Here is a 19931-nt window from a genome sequence, read left to right on the forward strand (position 1 = left end):
AGCTCAGAGTACTATATAATAACATTAAAAGGACAGCTCCCTGAATTTGAAAGAGGTAAATTTTATGGTCTGTAAATTATTCCTCAATAAAGCTATTTAAAAATATTAAGGTTCCCACTCATGGACTTTCAGCTCTAGTGGCAGCATTTTACAGAGAATTTTATTCTTTTTGATAAGTTTTGTGATTCTGCTCTAATCTCAGTAACAAGAATCCCCTGTTTAAAAGAAGATGTTTTCTTTGTAATATATGCTTTTCCATGGTGTTTAAGAAGTTTTCCTCTATCTCAGGCTTTTAACTTTACATGGCTCTACACTTCTGTTTTTTTCCTGAAGCAGAGTACTATTAAATTGAATTTCTGGGTACCGTTCTAGGCAGATCAAAGCTAACGTTCAGTCTTTTTCTTCAAAATAACTAACACGCAAGATAAAACGTTTTTTAAATGCTCAAGAGGCAGGCCCCAACCCAGAAGCATAAATTTCATGGTGTTTGGAATAAATTTTAAAAGAAAAAATCTCAAAGCTGGTCAAAGCACCTTAACAATGCACAGCTGAATGGTACAAGTTTTTTTCAAAAAGAACTCAAAATGCTTCCTTTGGTTCCATGCATCACAGCCGGGAGTAGGAGGCGCCATTGGTACATACGGGGAGGTCTTGAGCCAAGGAAGGTGGGAGGGGGGGCCTGATATGGCTGGGACCGTGCTGGGGATTCTGTAAACCCCTAAACGCCCTGCTTCTCTGCTCCATGCATGTCAGCATCCACAGATCCAGCTTTGTCCTAATGCAGTTTCTCCGATGAGGGTATAATAAGGCAGAGTTCATGTAAGGCCTTTATGCTCTTGGGATGAGCTCTAATGCAACAGAGAACCAGTGAGCTGTTTCTATTGTTAGCAGCCAAGGATTTAAAAAAAAAAAAAAATTTGTTTAGTTGTAACTTATCTATGTACATGTGTTTTGTACAACATGTTTTTAAGCTGATTTTACTTCATTTAATTTGCACTTTGCTTGACCTTTGTTAAAAACAAGACAACAGGCCCAAAATGGAGTTGCTTATGCTACACCCCACATCACCAAACCCAGACCTGACTTAATTATGGTTAGGCTTTCCCAGAAATGGGATCTTAAACCAGTCACTCAGGAATTGCCTGATCAGCGCCAGTTAGACAATCTGCCTGATAGACCCTTGCCATCCCCTAGAGGGAAGTCACTTTGCAATAAACAGTCTGCTTTTTGGCCATCCTGCTTTCCTTATTCCCACCCCTTCTGCCTGTAAAAGTCTTTCATTTGGTACAGCTCCTGGATCTCCTCTCTATCTGGTATATTACAGGCTGCCCAGTTCAAATCAAGTGTTCCTCAGATAAACTCAAAATTCTTTTTTTTTAATTTTTTTAATGTTTATTTATTCTTGAGAGATAGAGAAGACAGCATCCGAAGCAGGCTCCAGGCTCTGAGCTGTCGGCACAGAGCTCAACGAAAGGTTCGAACTCAAGAACTGTGAGATCATGACCTGAGCCGAAGTTGGATGCTTAACCTACTGAGCCACCCACGCGCCCCTAAACTCAAAATTCTTAATATGCCTCCGTTTCTTTTAACACCTGAAAGTCATCTTTTGGTGATGACTGAGAAGAATGTGAAGTGTGTTCCTTTAAGAAAAACACAGTGTAGGAAAAGCAAAACTTACAAAAACAAGCTAAATATGAATATGAGCAGCAGTAAGTACAATTGGAGTTTGGAGAATGTGGATGTAAGAGGTGAAATGCACCCAAGATTTATACTAAGCTCATAAATGAGGCCTATTTACAACATAAATCTATCACTGAGCACCAGACCTCACTGATCCTGCGTTTCCTGATTCTTTTTTGGCTCACAGATGTCTGAGAATAAGGTGAGATCTAAAAATCCTTTCCTCAGAAAAACAAACATACTAAGGACACACAAATCTGCATAAAATTTTGGAGGTTTCCAAATTCCATAGAGCCCAGTCGTACATGCTCCAGGGCCCCACAAACTCTCCAAATTAAGAATTCTTTGCCCATTTCGTCGTCTTCTTTGATTTCCAGTGGCAGTGCTTCGTGCAGTCTAACCAGTGATCCTCTGCCAGACGGTACGACCAATCGTTGGCCAAATAGTACCCTGCTCCCTAAACTCTCCTCATTGTAGAGCTTGCCAAAAATTATGCTCATGTCTCTTTCCTGCTCAACATGTTCCTTAGGCTTTCATCTGTTGTTCAAGGTGTATCATGGCCTGCTGTCACCCTCTCTGCTCCTGCTTTTCTCCCTGCTCATTATTCCAGAGAATTGTATGATTCTCTCTGGCCCCTCAACTAACACTCCCTCCGCAAGCAACCAGCGGGTGTAACCTGCCAGGTAGCTCACTACCTTGCATGTGGTTTTCTTCCTTTCCCTGTGACTTTGTTTTTCTCTCACTCTTGCTTGCCAGGCAGAATACCCCTTCCTTTCCTTGGAATTGCTTTTATTTTATTATTATTATTTGAGAGAGAGAGAGTACAAGCGGGGGAGAGGGGTGGAGAGGGGAGAGTACAAGTGGAGAGAGAGAGAAAGAGAGAGAGAGAGAGAGAGAATCATAAGCAGGCTCCATACTCAGCACAGAGCCCGGCAGGGAGCTAGAATCCAGGACTCTGGGATTATGACCTGAGCAGAAATCAAGAGTCAAATACTCAACCAACTGAATCATCCGGGTGTCCCTCCTTTGAATTGCTTTTAGACTCTGTTTTCTAGAGACTACAAGTATTGGCCTTAACTTCTTACCTATAAGATGAAGGAAAAGTTCAAAAAAATTGTCTAATCTAATGTTTATTTATTTTTGAGAGAGAGAGCAAGCGTGAGTGGAGGAGGGGCAGAGAGAGAGGGAGACACAGAATCTGAAGCAGGCTCCAGACTCCGAGCTGTCAGCACAGAGCCTGACACGGGGCTCAAACCCATGAACCATGAGATCATGACATGAGCTGAAGTCGGACAGTTAACCAACTGAGCCACCCAGGTGCCCCCAAAATTGTCTAATCTAATAGTGAGGCTGTAGAAAAACAGACACTGTCGTTTACCAGAGCAAACTCTATTTGTTCAAGCACAAGACGTTTATCACTAGGTATCTGATTGGTAAAGCTAGAGAACATTCATACAATGGAGGACACAGCTATAGAAATCTTTATATATTGCTGTGTTTCTGTGAAGTGATCCTCAGGATATATTAAGTGAAAAACAGTAAGATAAAGAAGTATGTAAGAAAAGGGAATGATAGATATAGATAAATAGATACAAATACATACATACAGGTATACATAATACACATATACACCTGCTCATATTTTTCTGAGTAAAAAAAAAACAGAGGAAGATTACAGAAAAAAAAATTATAAATGGTTACCTGTAGCATGAGGAAGAGAACAAGGAGAAGTAACGGGGATGAAAGCCGGACTTAGAAAAATATAGTTTGCTTCATAGTTTTTATTTGGAGCTAAGTAAATGTTTCGCCTGGAAAAATAAAAAAAGAAAAGGAGTAATTCTTAAGCATTGAAAGAAAATAAAGAAATAAATGAATCTAACTGTATTTCAAGTTGGTGGCATAACCTAGGAGAGATTTAATTCAATTAACTTTAAAACAGACCATAAAGTGGGTTATATCTTAGTGGTGGCATTAGTATTATTTTGTAACTACAAATGAAAATAGCTAGGTAACTTGATGGATGGATGAATGAACAGATGGATCTAAACCAAATGAGTAATTATGTTAATATTTCTCATTAGGAACCAAGATATTCAGCATAAGATAAAAGAGATACAGACATAAAATCAAAGAAGTAAAAATCTTCTCATTTTTTATTTGAACTAGAAATAACATATGAATTCATGACTTAATTTTTCTCTTTCTAAAGTTCTTACTCCCTAGCTGTGTCCACCAAAGAAATCTAGAAACAACATAACTCAGTAGCAATGAAAAAAAACTCTAGTACCAAAAGTGTTAGCTCCAAATGCTGTTTTTCACAAAAAATAAACCCAAACTTCAAAGAACTAAAAAACATAAAAATAAATGTATAATTGTACATTCAACTCTGGGGTAGGAAATGTATGATATGATCCTGGATGTCTTTTTGTACCTGAGAGCAGGAGAGTGGTCAAAGACTACTACGGTCCTTTTAAAAGAAGACAGAAGCCAACTTAAAGAGACTCCCACTGGCCAAAGATGGGACAGTTTCAGAATCCTAGAGAATAATGGATTTAAACATACCGATATATAAAATACACATAGTTGTGAGGATACTCCATACATACATTCTACCAAGGGATTAAAAAGAAAAATAAACTTGGCACCTATGGAGATTGCTAGTGTACCACTCATTATTCTGAAATTCAACAAAGGGGAAAGATAGATAGGTTCAACCTTCCTTTTCTGTAAAAGTCTATTTTTGAGTATAGTAGCCACCCTCCAGGTGGCCCTCCTTCTGAACACATCCTTCTGCAGTCCCCTCCCACACTGAATAGGGCTGACTTGTATAAATAATAAGTAATTCTGGAAATGACAGCTTGTGACTTCAAAGTTAGATAAAGAGTCATTGGCACTTCTGCCTTCCTTAAATTGTGAAATTTAAGGATTAAATGATTCTGCCCACTGAACAGTTGTAATAACGGCCAGATTCTATTTTATATAGTCCCCCTGGCAGTTGTGTAGAGAACAAATTTGCAGTTGGCAAGCCTGAAAACAGAGCAGCCTATTATGAGTCCATAATAATGATAATAATAATAATAATAATTGTCTTATTATTGTCTTAAGCCTATAAGGTCTGGGATAGTTTATTATGCAACAATAGAAAACTAATACTAAATAATATTAACTAGCCAGATAATTGATGAGAAGTAGTTCTTACCAAACTGAGCTAATTTAAGTGCAGGATGAATAATAGAAATTAGAAATATCACCATTTTGTAACCACCCCAGAAATAATGGCTGTTTGAATCATTTAGTGAAATCTTGACAGAAAACTACAATAGTTGGATCAAGCTAATCCACTTAACTAATGCCACTTGAACCAACTGGCCTGTCACAATTAAATGTAGAGCAAACAGTATATGCCTCCTGATACGATGTCATTGCAACTACACAATACCATCTCTAAAGTATTAAAAAACCTGAACATTAATCAGGAGGAAAGCAAGTTAAATGACATTATAAGGATATAAATGGCCAAATCCAGAATATGGCAAATTCTGCTGGACAAATAACAAAAATCATATGGATGGAAAGAAATGCAGAGGGAGAATTTTTATCTAGGTAACAAGCCTTAAGATACATTCTATGAAGATGCATTTGTGGGACTTGCTTGGATACTGATGAACTGTCAAACAAAAAAAAAAAGAAACAGCAAAGAAATTTTTTTGAGACAAACATAATTAACTGAACATGAAAATTAGATGATCATAAGGAATTAATGTTATTTTTGTTGGGTATGATACTAGTATTTGGTTGTGTTTTTTCTTAAGTTTCTTATCTATTAGTGATATATACTGAAGTATTTACAGCTAAATGGGATTTGCTTCAAAACATTTTGGCCAGGACACCTGGGCAGCTCAGTGGGTTAAGTGTCTGACTCTTGATTTCAGCTCAGGTCATGATCTCATGGTCTTGAGATCAAGCCCCGAGTCCGGCTCCATGCTGAGTGTGGAGCCTGCTTGGGATTCTCTCTCTCCCTCTCTCTCTGCCCCTCCCCAACTCATGTATGCTCTCTCTCGCTCGCTCTCTCTCAAAATAAATAAACATTAAAAAAAATTTGGGGCCAAAAAAAGAAAAATAGTAGACAAAGAAGCAAATGAAACTAAAGAGCCAAAAACTGATCACTTGAAGCTAAGCAAGAAGGATGTTGATTAATACATTTTTCCTACTTTTGTATATGCTTGAATTAAAAAACAATAGTACATATAATATATACTTTGTCTAATTTGTAAAATTCATAAAGTATAAAATAAGAATATACTCTTGATTCCACCAGTTACAGATAACTACTTTTAAAAGGTGGAGATATTTTTTTTTAATATGAAATTTATTGTCAAATTGGTTTCCATACAACATCCAGTGCTCATCCTAACAGGTGCCCTCCTCAATACCCATCACCCACTTTCCCCTCCCTCCCACCCCCCATCAACCTTCAGTTTATTCTCAGTTTTTAAGAGTCTCTTATGGTTTACCTCCCCCTCCCCAACCTTTTTTTCCCCCTTCCCCTCCCACATGGTCTTCTGTTAAGTTTCTCAGGATCCACATAAGAGTGAAAACATTTGGTAACTGTCTTTCTCTGTATGACTTATTTCACTTAGCATAACACTCTCCAGTTCCATCCACGTTGCTACAAAAGGCCACATTTCATTCTTTCTCATTGCCAAGTAGTATTCCATTGTATACATAAACCACAACTTCTTCATCCATCCATCAGTTGATGACATTTAGGCTCTTTCCATAATTTGGCTATTGTTGAGAGTGCTCTTATAAACATTGGGGTACAATGCCCCTATGCATCAGCACTCCTGTATCCCTTGGGTAAATTCCTAGCAGTGCTATTGCTGGGTCATAGGGTAGATCTGTTGTTAATTTTTTGAGGAACCTCCACACCATTTTCCAGAGTGGCTGCACCAGTTTGCATTCTAAAAGGTGGGGATATTTTATTCCAGTCTTTCTCTGCCTTCAGTTCTTAGCTACCAAAACTACACAAATCCACTCTTTGATGCCACCTATGGAAAACATACTTGAAGGATGTAAATTCTAAAAGAAGTTCATACTTTCTGTTCCTTTATCATTTAAGTAGCAAGAAAATAACAGAAGTAAGAATTCAGTGTAGATTTTAGCAAGCTTCCCAATTACTGTGCTTTAAGAGAAATATCTTTTCTCTCCTGGTTTTTGTGTAACTCAGATGTCAGTTGCTTTCTACCAGAGCCTTGAGATATACATAAACTGTGAAAGCCCAAAGATCTTTCCAAGATTAATACAGATTCCAGGATGATTGCGTATGTCTCACTTCCACCCATGCAGAGTCTACTCTGTACAATGTATGCCTAAAAGTGACAGCTTATTTGATTTCTACTAAATTAACAAAACCATTCACACTTTGAGATAGATCAGACTGTTTATACTTGTGCAGAGAAAGGGGATACATGCAATGATTGAAGGGAAATGTTTATATTATAGTCACCTAAACAACTTCCAACTTATGTTTTGGTCATCCCATCACTGCAGAAAAAATATATGGCCACTCCACAATACTTACTCTTTGTCTTCTTGTCATTGCTTCATTTTGCTCTAACTGATTCCCTAGGTTAGAACAAACCGAATTTCCCTTCTGGCCCCAGGCAGAGCAGTCTGCCTATCTTCCTGTGGTAGTCCAGCCTCATGCTTCCATGACTGCAGCTATGATCCACCATCCACTCCAAGCTCATGTAAATAGTTTCCCAAAGACAGTTCTCTCGCTAAGAGGAATTGAGTCCAACTGCTAACATAAAATAATGTTTAGGTCCTTACACTTGGACAACAGAAACATTAGAACTGAGGCTCACAGAAAACGACCAGTACTTTTACTAGTGTGTAAAGGTACTTTCCTCTCATCCTTCTACACTCTGTGAGATGTCATCAAAGAGTTTGTTGAGTGATCTCACCAGCAAAGAAAGGAAAGCCAAAGGGGCGCCTGGGTGGCTCAGTCAGTTAAAGCGTCAACTTCAGCTCAGGTCATGATCTCACAGTTCGTGGGTTCGAGCCCCACATCAGGCTCTGTGCTGACAGCTCAGAGCCTAGAGCCTGCTTTGGATTCTGTGTCTCCCTGTCTCTCTGCCCCTCTCCCGCTTGTGCGCTGTCTCTCAAAAATAAATAAATGTTAAGAAAAGCTTTTAAAAAGAAAGGAAAGCCATGGGGAAACTCAGCAGGTGGAGTGCTTATAACGACCCTTCCTTATAAGCATGTTTGGTCTTAACATGCCATCACATTCCACTATACAGTAAGGTCTATTTGTTTTAGTGCTTATTTGCATATTTTTCAAAGCCTCAAATTTTGTGCATGTCATTTGACATCCAGTAAATTTTGGCAGGTAAAGTGATATCCATCATATCACACTTACCTTATTCTCCCAGCTTATTACTGACATGGAAGTAAGTCATAAAGAAAAGCAAACTGACACGAATGAAACCATTGAGCACAACAGATGGCCTAAGGAGGAGATTCAGGTATGTTTCTCTTTCCCTTCAAATTGCAGAGAAATACTTTGTGTATACAGAAGTGGAGTCCTTTAGTCTATGTGACCATCTATTGCTAAATAACATGCATTAATCCCACTTTTCATATGAGTTTATTATCACATTACATAGATTTCGTTCTAGGTACTATGTCTGTGATTTTGCTCATGCACATAAAACCCACAAATCTGTAACCATAATTTTCTTACATACCCAGCTCAAGCTAAATTTGCTCCAAGAACTTTTTCTTTTTTTTTAAGATTTTATTTTTAGTAATCTGTACATCCAGTGTGGGGCTCAAACTCACAACCCCAAGATCAAGAGTCACATGCTTCACCAGCTGAGCCAGCCAGGCGCCACCCCCCTCCAAGAACTTTTCCTTTCTGTTCTCCTCTCATAATGTTGTTTCTAATAATTTGCCCTCATTAGCCTTAATATAGAAAAAAGAATCTCTCTTATGCAAAGCAGTGAGAATCTATGTGATAAACTGAAAAAGTAGGTTAAGCAGCGGTTATATTTCTCTAAATCTCTGTTTTTCAAATGCACACTGAAAACTAGTAATTGCATTTACCTCGTAGGGTTAGTTATGGGTGTTAGGTAAGTTCCTACCTATGAAGTACTTAAAATGGTTCCTGGAACTACAGTGAGGCCCTAATAACCTTTGGATAGTATATTTTACATATCATCTATATTTCATACAAATAATTTGTTATAAATAAAATATAATAAAGGAGGCAAAACTGTGTTTTCTGCTGTGTATTCTGTGTGTACCCTGGTAACGATGTGGAGTGGGACATCATACTAGTCCTTTGGTGAATATTTAGTAAGAAAGTGAATGATGTTTAAGTGATAGTCAAACAAAGAATACTAAATCTTCCATTATCTCATTTCCAGTTTAACTTTTATATGTCGGTGTTCACCTTAAACTTCAGAAGTCTCAGAATTGCCTAATTACAAGAAAATGAAATTCTCCATGTTGAATATCTATTGTAACAAGAAAAAATTAATCCATAGGTGTTTCTAAGCTATGACATTGGCATTAAAGCCCAGTTCATCTGCAATTTAGAAATTTAAATCAGTTTCATCCTAAATGCACAGATGTAAAATAATTAACTGTATTAGTAAAATACTCCAGTACTCAACTCTTGATTGCCACCATGACCAGCTGTTACTCATATTTCCAAAGTGCCTAACACTTTCTTCTGTGTTATCATTCCTCCATGTTTAGAGACAAAGGAACCCACAAACTGTTCTTTAGGTATTAACAACTGAGGATAGCTAACATTTTTGGAATGGACTTAAGATAAGAAAACAGTTCTATGTATAATATCAATGATTCTTCAGTATCTTTTGAATATTCTTAGCTATCATATAGTAAATGCTTCAGCCATTTGCTGTTCTACTTAATTCACAAATCTGTCCTATGTCCTCACATCTCATCAAGTTCAAGAGCCATGTCACTAGATACTTAAAGGGAAAAAGCCTTTTTATCACCTGCTGTCACTTCCAACTCTGGAGAGCTAGAAGAAGATTTTTATATTTTGCTGTTAAACTACGTTCTCCAGATGTCTCTATTCCCAATAATGGCACCATATTCTTTCAGTCATTTTCTTTTGAAACCCCAAAGATTTCCATAGTTTGAGAGACATAGAACGGCACTTAAATGTATGGACTTCCTCACCCATTACTAGCCATTCAATTTGCTTAACTTCTCTGTTCCTCAAGTTCCTCCTCTGCAAAATGAGGAGGATAATAGTATCCTCCTAATAGGGTCACAAGGAGGATTAATTGAATTAATACATTTAAAGTGCTAATACGAGGGGCGCCTGGGTGGCTCAGTTGGTTAAGCGTCCGATTCTGGCTCCAGTCATGATCTCAAAGTTTGTGAGTTCGAGCCCCACATTAGGCTCTGTGATGACAGCTCAGATCCTGGAGCCTGCATTGAGTTCTATGTCTCCCTCTCTCTCTGCCCCTCCCCCACTCATGCTCGCTCGTGCTCTCTCTCTCTCTTTCTCCCAAAAATAAACATTTAAAAAAAATTTTTTTACACTATTAGAGTGCCAAGAAGAGTGCCTGGCATACAGTAGGCCCCAAAAAATGTTTGCCATTACTATTATCTTTCATTGTTTTTTTTAATTTTATTTTGTTTTGTTTAAATCTTTTTTTTTTTTTTTTTTTTGAGAGAGAGAGATAGTGAATGGGAAGGGGCAGAGAGAGATGGGGAGAGAGAGAGAATCCCAAACAGGCTCCACACTGTCAGCACAGAGTCGATGTGGGGCTCAGACTCCTGAACCACGAGATCATGACCTGAGTAGAAACCAAGAATCGGATGCTTAACTGACTGAGCCACCCAGGTGACCCTATCTTTCATCTTTCAAGCCAACATTTATCAGATGTTTGTCATATCTGCTTCCACCTCTCCATCCTCAAAGCCATTTCCCTGTCCAGGTCTCTTTGCATCCATCCACTTCTTTGTTCCCCAGCCATGACTTATTGATTTATTCCTCAGACACTCGATGAAAATTACTATATGCCAGGAACTGGCTTAGGCCCTGGGATGATAACAGAGCAAAACAGAGCTGATCTCTGCCCCCATGCAATTAATTATCTAGTGCAGGGGTCACAAACTATGGCCTATGGGCCAAATCTGATCCATCACCTGGTTATCCCAATAAAGTTTTATTGGGATACAGCCATGTCCATTCTTTTGTGGATTGTCTGTGGCTATTTTCAACAGTTGGCAGAGTTGAGATGTTGCAACAGAGTCTATATGGCCACAAAGCAAACTATACTGCCAAAGTTTGCCAACCCCCATTCTAGGGGCAAAAATATAGTAAGATCCCACTAAGGTTAAACTTACATCACTAGAGAGTTGGTTGTTACACGAGGGGGTCATCCTATACATACCAAATTAATATTCCTAAAATATGCTTCATCAGTCATGTCCTTCCCCATGTCTGTCACTTAAAAGTTGAACTATCTCAGCCTGTTATTCAAAGCCCTTGAATTCTAACCCTTTTCCAGCCTAAGCTTCTACTGCCTGTCCTTCTCCATACACTCATTCTTGTAGGCAAATCTTACCTCAGAAGCTTCCCTGAACTCACTAAAATTGCTTAGGTGTCCTTCCCATGGGTTCCCATAGTACTCATTTTAGCACCTGTCACATTGTATTTAAATTGTCTGCTCACTAATCTGATCCTCCCAGAAAGAGCAAGTAAGTCCTTGTGGCCAAGAATGGGGCCTTCTGTGCTGTGGAATGCTCAGTACTAAGCACCATGGCAGACACTTAGCTTGTAAAAATAATAGTAACAAATATTCTTTAAATGAATGAATATCTACCTCTCTTTGGTGTTGCTCTCCTTTTTCCACTCTATGGACACCCCATCTCACACACATACCTGTCCAAAATCTACTTTTCCTCAAGGAAAAGTAGTAAATATGTGGTTAAAAGAAAAAAATTATAATGAATTAACTTCAAGGCTTAAAAACATATTGTCATCCAAAGTAGAGAATAATGAATAAAAATTTGAGACTTTTTATTATCTACCTTTCACAATGTGCTAAAGAAGCCAAAAAAAGGAACGAGAAGAAAAATCTGATCTTGCACAAAATCATTATGATGGAAATATTCTTAAGATACAATGTAAGAAAGGGGCACCTGGGTGGCTCGGTTTGTTAAGCGTCTCACTCTTGATTTCAGCTTAGGTCATGATCTCACAGTTCGTGAATTCGAGCCCCACATCAAGCTCTGCACTGACAGCACAGAGCCTGCTTGGGATTCTCTGTCTCCCTCTCTCCCTCTCTCTCTCTCTCTCTCAAAAATAAATAAATACAAATTTTTTGAAATATATATATAATGTAAGAAAATAGTATATGGTACTTGAATGTAATTTTTTTAATCTTTAAACATATACCTAATTGCTTCAGACCTAACAATTCTGAGAGGAAGCGTATGAGCATTTATTTTAGTTAAGATTTATTTTTCAAATAAGTTTATAACATCTGTATTATATTATGCTTGATATTATTTAAGCTATATTTAATATAAAAATATTTTACCATTGTCATGTGTGTCTATAAGGCAATGAGATCAATTTTGTTTAGCTCTTTTTTTACATTGATAAAAATGACCCACTAGATGGCGCAGTCATCATAAAAAAGTAATGATATTAGAGTTTTGGTTTTGTGTGTGTGTGTGTGTTTTTAGAGTTTTCTTTTTATATAAAAATTCTTACAGCTTTGTTTCTTTTATGAAATTGGTAATACAATATATTTTGGGCTTGGGTTTTTTTTGTTTTAGAATCTATTAAATAGGAAATCTGTCAATTTGAACAGGAGGAGAAAAGGAAATTTATTTTTAAAAATAACATTTATAGGAAAACAGCCAAAAGGGCATATACTGCATATCATGCCTATCTATGTCAGGAAGCAGGTGAAAAGGCAGTTTGTGCCAGAACGGCTCTACACATACTCTAAACTCCCTAATTCTAAACTTCATTATATAAAACACCACTTGAAACATTCACCTTCAAACCTGAAGGTGAATAGGTGCATTTAGATGGTTGCAAATGGATGGTGCCCGCGCGCATAAGGCATCCAAGCTCAGGCCACCAACCATCAGGGGTTGAGGGGGAGCATCCCCATAAAGGTGGCAGGAGAGGACTGTGAGCCAGAAGACGTCTATTTTTGTAGAAAAGTCTTTCCATATTTTATGCTCTTGGAGCTCTTCAAACAGTAACTAAAAATCTTTATGATCATTATGTAAATTTGTAGCAGATTAATCCTGTATTTTGTTTTCCTCCATTTTGGAGAACCTTATGCAACTTCTCAAACTTTTTTTTTTTTTTTTTTTTTTTTTTTTTTGCACAAATGTTAACTTAGATACAATAATCGTGTATGTTTTCTTTCATCAGGACTCAGCTAAATACCCTACTAAATGAAATGGCAATATCCTCAGAAGTTTTTGTGTGCTCAGTTTTTTGTTATTTTATGTATGTGCCTAAGCCTCTACCTGTAAGTTCCAAATAGACAAGAATTTTTGTTTTCAGTTCCTCCCAGCACCAGAGTCTAACAGTCATTGGTGAACATGGGTGCTGACGTTCCTTTTGTTCCCTGAGTTATTCCCCACGCTGGTTCCTGGGTTCTGGCAGCACTTCTCTCTGCCACTCACTTGGTTCTCAGCGAACGCAGCGCCGTGGTTCTTACTCTAGCACACCTCACCTCTACCTGGGCCACAGCTCTCTCCTTATACATCTTCTGCCCATCCTTTATGACTAGTCTTATACACATAGTAAGTACTAAAAAAAGTTGTGTTTCTTTGTTTGTTGTTTAGAGAGAGAAAGAGAGAGCAGATACGCAGGTACTCAAGAGTGGTGGGGAGGGGCGCCTGGGTGGCTCAGTCGGTTGAGTGTCAGACTTGGGCTCAGGTCATGATCTCACAGCTTGTGAGTTCGAGCCCCCTGTTGGGCTCTGTGCTGACAGCCCGGAGCCTGGAGCCTGCTTCGGATTCTGTGTCTGCCTCTCTCTCTGCCCCTAACCCGCTTGCATTCTGTCTCTGTCTCTCTGAAAAATCAATAAACATTTAAAAAAATTAATAAAAAAAATAGAGTGGTGGGGAGGGGGAGAGGGAAAGGGAGAAAGGGGGAGAGAGAGAGAGAGAGAGAGAGAGAGAGAGAGAGAATCAAGCAGGCTTTGTCCCACAACCATGAAATCATGACCTGAGCTGAAATCAAGTGCTGGATTTTTAACTGACTGAGCCACCCAGATGCCCCCAAAAATATTTTTTTAAGTTGATAACATGAATTTGGGTGAAGCATAAATGTGATTAGACTGCCAAAAATGCAGGAAAATATAGGAGTTTGAAATGAATATGTTCTTGGTAAATATGTATAGGCAAACATTAAGTCACTTTATTTTAATAAATAATTACCGGGTCAATAATAAACAAGAAGCCTGTAAAATATTTCTTATTTTCAATTATATACACATGTATTATTTCAGGAGCACTCTCATGAACTGATGACAGGAATGTAAATTGGTACAGTTATTATGGAGGGCAGGTTGGAATATGTATCCAAAGCCTAGAAGTCATGATGATATTTAAGTTTATCCCAAGGAAATGATCATAGATGTGCACAGAGATTTAGCTATAAGAGTTTTATCACAGGGTTATTTGTAGACAGTGAAAAATGAAAAACATACTATCTCACAAGTGACTACAAGAATAAAGTATATTTTATCAAGTCAGTGTGAAATAACATTCAACCATTGTGTGTGAGATTGTGGAAGAGAAGTTAATGAGTATGGAATAAAAGGTTATTTATAGGCAGTTCTATTTGTGGAACTGTGGGCTATTATACATCTTGAATGACTTTCCCAAGTGGAAATGTTGAAATCTGAATAAGATAAAGTGTATACTTTCAGAACACTATTACCTGAAGTGAAAACAACACATCTTTTATATCCCAAATGAAATGAAAGCAAGACTCTGGAAAGTGAGCATCAAGCTGGCTTTTGCCCTGAGTTCCTGCTAAAACACAAAGCATGTATAACATACCCTTTCAGGGCTGCACAGGTTACAGACATCTAATAGCATATTCCTCACAGGCCTCAGACTCCAAAGAGCTGCACCAGCAGTGTAAGAACAAAAGAAAAATAAACCTTATTTTAGACAAGGAGAAGGCAAGGAAATTTGCCTATCTTGAACCTTAATTTGAAGGGAAAGGTGTAAAATAGCAAAGCACTAAAAATAGCCAAGACACTCCCAAACAGAAAAACAAGATAGCAAAGTTGTCACTCTAGTTATCAAGACCTATTATAAAGAAGGAGAAATTAGGGGTGCCTGGGTGGCTCAGTCAGGTAAGCGTCCGACTCTTGGTATCAGCTCAGGTCATGATCTAGGTTTTGAGTTCAAGCCCTGCATCCGCTTGGGATTCTCTGTCTTTCTCTCTCTCTGCTTCTGTCTCTCTCTCTCAAAATAAATAAACATTTAAAAAAAAAAAGAGGGAGAAATTAAGACAGTGTAGTATTAACAGAAAGTTAGAAAAGTACACTAACGGAACAGGATAAAGAGGCACAGGACAGTGCATATATGGACAGGGCTCATGAGTGGAAAAGGATGAACTGGTCAATGAAGAGTGCTCAGACTATTGGTCATCCGTACGGAAAACTGTAATTGGATCTCTTAACTCCACAGCAAACATAAAAAATAATTTCAGATGTATTAAGACTTACATGTAACAGGAAAAAAATGATAATAGTCTGAGGAGACAACATAAACTAATAACTTTCTGACCTCGGAATAGGGAAAGCTTTCTTAAATAAGTCACAAGAAATGCAAACTGTAAAAGAAAACATTGAAATTTCAACTACAAAAAATAGGAATTTTCGCTCATGAGGTAATATAGTATTGACAATGTAGCAGCTACATGCATCAACATAGTGAATCCCAAAACATAATCCTGAGTGAAAGGCAGTAATTAAAGAATACATACAATATCATTTCATTTATATAAAGTTTTATGAATGAGGAAACTAAAAACTCTGTTTTCCTCTAGGAGTTTTACAGTTCCAGGTCTTATATTTTATAATTCTTTAATCCATTTCAAGTTAATTTTTGTAGGTGGCTAAAATAGGGATCCAGTTTCATTCTATTACGTGTAGATATCCAATTTTCCCAGCATTTTTCATGTTAAAATTTTCTTAGAGGAAGTAGTGGAAAGATACCTGCCAAGTGCTAAAAAAAAAAAATGTCAGCCTCACCATGGTCAGAGGTTACAGGTGATTTTGATTTTCTTCTTTGGTTTAATCTCAATTTTATGAAGCTCTTACCTATTGTTTCTATAAAATGATAGAGGTTGTTAATAATGTTTGCAGAAAGAGTGTTAATTTTCCTTCCTGACCCCTCCACGAGGCATATAATGTATTGATATTGACATATATTGTCATATTACCTAGAGGGGACTACAGAAGCTGCCCTCTATCCTCAGAATTTGTGAGGTTCTTCTAGCCTAAAGAAAAAAGGTAACTGAAGGTACTTCTGTTTTCTACCTGCCTTGTCTTGACTTGCTCACTCTCAGAATTATACTATTGGTGATGCTCTCAACAACCCCAGCAGTGCTGTTCATGTCATCTGTGTCTGTAGTTTGCCAGTAAGTAAAAACCATTGTAATAAACTGAGAACAAGTGTGACCTGGAACTCATGGATGTATTCATAAATTTACTTTTGTTTCTCGCTGTCTTTTTAAACCTGCTTAGAAGGAGTCATCCTTTTCTTCGACCTGGATTAAAACCTGGGGAGGTCTTGGGGCTCAGTCGGTTGAGTGGCCGACTTCAGCTCAGGTCATGATCTCGCAGTTAGTGAGTTCGAGCCCCGCGTCAGGCTCTGTGCTGATAGCTGGGAGCCTGGAGCCTGGAGCCTGCTTCTGTTTCTGTGTCTCCCTCTCTCTCTGCCCCTCCCCTGTTCGCGCTCTGTCTCTCTCTGCCTTTCAAAAATTAATAAATGTTAAAAAAAATAAAATTAAAAAAAACATGGGGAGGTCTATTGAATTTTCTGCTCCAACTTAACTAATGGACACTTTCATTTGCAAATACCCTCTCAATGCATTAGTTCAGAGGGTCCGCTTCAAAATACTAACAACACTTCACTCTTCATAACTGTTGGCCTAAACCCAGCCAGGGCTTACCACATGAACCGAAGGTCTGCAAAGAAGGCACGATCTGTTACTGCTGTCTTTCCTCAGTCTAGCGATTTCTGACTCAGCACCATGCACCACATCCTGGAATGGGCTTCCTTGACTTGCACCATTGTCTGATGGTTTAGTGCTCCCTGGGCCTGGCAGGGACGTAAAGTAACCCTTTCCATCATGTGCCCTTAGTGTAGGGTTGCCATATGAAGGGGGGGAAACACAGGACACCCAAATAAATTTGAATTCCAAGCACACAACAATTTTTAGTATATCTCAAATGTTGCTTGTCTGAAATTCAAATATTGCATGGGATATACTGAAAAATTATTCATTTTTTATCTCAACTTAATTAGATGTCCTACATTTTATCTGGCATCTCTACCTTTGCTCTTTTTTTAGGTTCTTCCCAATATTACTCTCTAAACCCAGACAAGGTCTGTCATCAAAATGGGAAGTCCCCTTTACCTCTTAGATTCTGCCCCAGCCATAAACTGACTGCCTCTTACTGTTGAGGTCTCTTCAGCTACCAGGATACCCTCTGGGCAAGATCCCTTTTATATGTCCCCAAGCTGATCCTCAGTCGGAGTGCCACAACCCATCCCTGGGATTCACTGGCATCTGCCTGGCCTCTGGAGGGGTTCAAAGTACCTTTTGCAGCCCAAGGAGCTGGACCTACGTGCTCACCAATGTGAGGGAATGTATATCAAGCTGAATTTCTTTCCTCTAGGCTTAAGGTTAGGAGGCAGCAACTGTGTTCACTGCCTCTCCCTTGGTGGTGATGTGAGGCAGGGAGAGGGGACTGTTCTGTCCAAAGAAATGATTCTCTAAAATCTCTCTCAATATCCACATGCTGAACCTTTTAAAATTTTTGATGTGGAATCCAGTAATCCTATAATCAGTCATTAGCTCACTTCCTTGACAGTTTGGATCCTGGTAGTTTGAATCATTACTTGCTTTGATGTACAAAATCTTTTCTATCTTGGAACCTCAGTGACAATTGCCGAGTTAACATCAGGATGATACACAGTGCATATCCATCTCTGCTCAAGTGCTCAAATCCTGCGGCCTTCTTTCTCAACCAACAGCTGTGACTGCCTCCCTGGGTGGAAAGGAGAACTCTGCACGGAGACAGTTTCCACCTGTGACCCTGAACATGACCCTCCACACCACTGTAGCAAAGGAGCAACTTGTGTTTCATTGCCTCATGGGTATACCTGTTCCTGTCCTCTGGGAACCACTGGAATCCACTGTGAACAAGGTAAGGCAGAATTTCAACTCCTGCTTGTTCACAAATTAAGTCAGTTTCCTTTTCAAAAAGACAATGGAAAATATATAATAATCCTCGGCTTGCATAAGATCTGGATTTCCTCCACATTTACAAGCGCACTACAGGATAGGAGGGAGTGGGTGGAATAGGGCAGTCTTGTTCTCTCCATCATAGAGACGAACCCAAGTCATTTCTCTGCTGTCCTCCTTGCAGCCCAATAGCACAAACTCATCTTCATGGAGCCCACTCACCTAACACTGGCAGGAGAAGAAATGTGGTTCTCTACTGCCCATCATCCCCAAACCACAAGCGACAACTCCACACCGCATTTAATGCTTTCTCCTCCTAGAACTTCCCTGACCATCTCTGCCTACCCCAGCCTTTACAGACAAGACTGGGTTAATAGAACACTGCCACCTTTAAACCTCCTCAATCACACCATAACCCTCTGCTAAAGCTCTAGGAAGCCTAGAACAAGAGAACTTCTCAGGTGAACAGTGACCACAAGCACAAAGTCTAAATGGGGACTTTGGAAACTGAGTCCCATGGAAGAAATGAGGAAAGCATACACTGCTTAATATCTCAAGTCTTGCATGGGGTGCCTGGGTGGTGGAGTTGGGTAACCATCCGACTTCAACTCAGGTCATGATCTCACAGTTCATGGGTTTGAGCCCTGTGTTGGTATCTGTGCTGACAGCTCAGAGCCTGGAGCCTGCTTTGGATTCTGTGTCTCCCTCTCTCTCTGCCCCTCCCCTGCTCGCAATCTGTCTGTCTCTCTCAAAATAAATAATAAAACTTTTTTTTTTAACACATCTCAAGTCCTGCAGCTTCTAAAAATCAATACTTAATATTTCATTTTGTCATATTTGGTGTAGTTCTAAATTTCTCAGCGAAACTGGTCTAGAAGAAGACTCCATAACGCCATGTTCAGAGTCCTAACAATTCAGTTGTGTAACAGGCACAGTTGTGTTACCCTAAGGCTAATAGAATGGCCTGACTGAAGCTGCCCAGCCAGCCAGTCAGGACCCAGCTGCACAACTCAGGTGGGTCCTGTTGTTCATTTTGTTGCCACCTGCTGGCTGCTATCTTGTCTAGTTTAAATATCAGTAGGGATGATTCTGGATCTTGGGGCTGGCTGGGACTTAAAAACAGTGTGGCAAGGAATCCAAACTCGCAGTTAAGGAATATGATGAGATGAAGCCAGAAAAATAGGGGGACGTAGAGTTTTACTTACTATCTCCTGGCTTCCTGAGATTGGAGAATCCACTATTATTCTATCCCACCTCACCCTCCATCCAGAAGATAAAGCTTTAGCCTTTATTTCCCCTATTTAGGAACAGAGGCTGGCATAGAAGGACAGGAACCAATCATCAATTGTGTTATATACACCTTTGCATAATTTGGGGGGGGGTATTGTAATATATTCATATGTGTGGTAAGAACTAATTTAATCTCTCTCAGATCACTTTATCAAATATACTAATGCAAACATTTTTTATCCTATGTCCCTTGAGATTCTGTGAGTGTTTAACTCTCATCCAAAAGTCAAAAGTGTTAATAAATAGAAGACATTGGAGATTTAGAATACCAGTGATTTAGTGACAGAAATTTTTAATCATGTCTTAAGGTGTGACTATAAAATAATGAGATGCAGTTTTGTGCCTGGCTTATGGAAATCAGTCTTTTTCATAATGACATATGGCAGATCTTGATCTTTTTTAAATGCCTGTTCTTAGTTCCTAGAATTGCCACACTCCA

The 19931-nt window shown here is 38.9% G+C and overlaps 1 protein-coding gene across 1 annotated transcript in view; it reads left to right on the top strand.

Annotated features, from left to right (window-relative positions):
* Nucleotides 1-19931, top strand: part of LOC109248190 (protein eyes shut homolog) — a 784935-nt gene that overhangs the window by 726626 nt on the left and 38378 nt on the right. Inside the window, exon 19 of the mRNA XM_053905310.1 lies at nucleotides 17992-18164. Coding sequence (XP_053761285.1) covers nucleotides 17992-18164 — 173 coding nt within the window. The remainder of the gene's footprint in view (nucleotides 1-17991; nucleotides 18165-19931) is intronic.

The sequence above is a fragment of the Panthera pardus genome, unplaced genomic scaffold, assembly GCF_024362965.1.
Source record: "Panthera pardus isolate Hobbes unplaced genomic scaffold, ASM2436296v1 HiC_scaffold_17, whole genome shotgun sequence".
Classification (NCBI taxonomy): domain Eukaryota; kingdom Metazoa; phylum Chordata; class Mammalia; order Carnivora; family Felidae; genus Panthera; species Panthera pardus.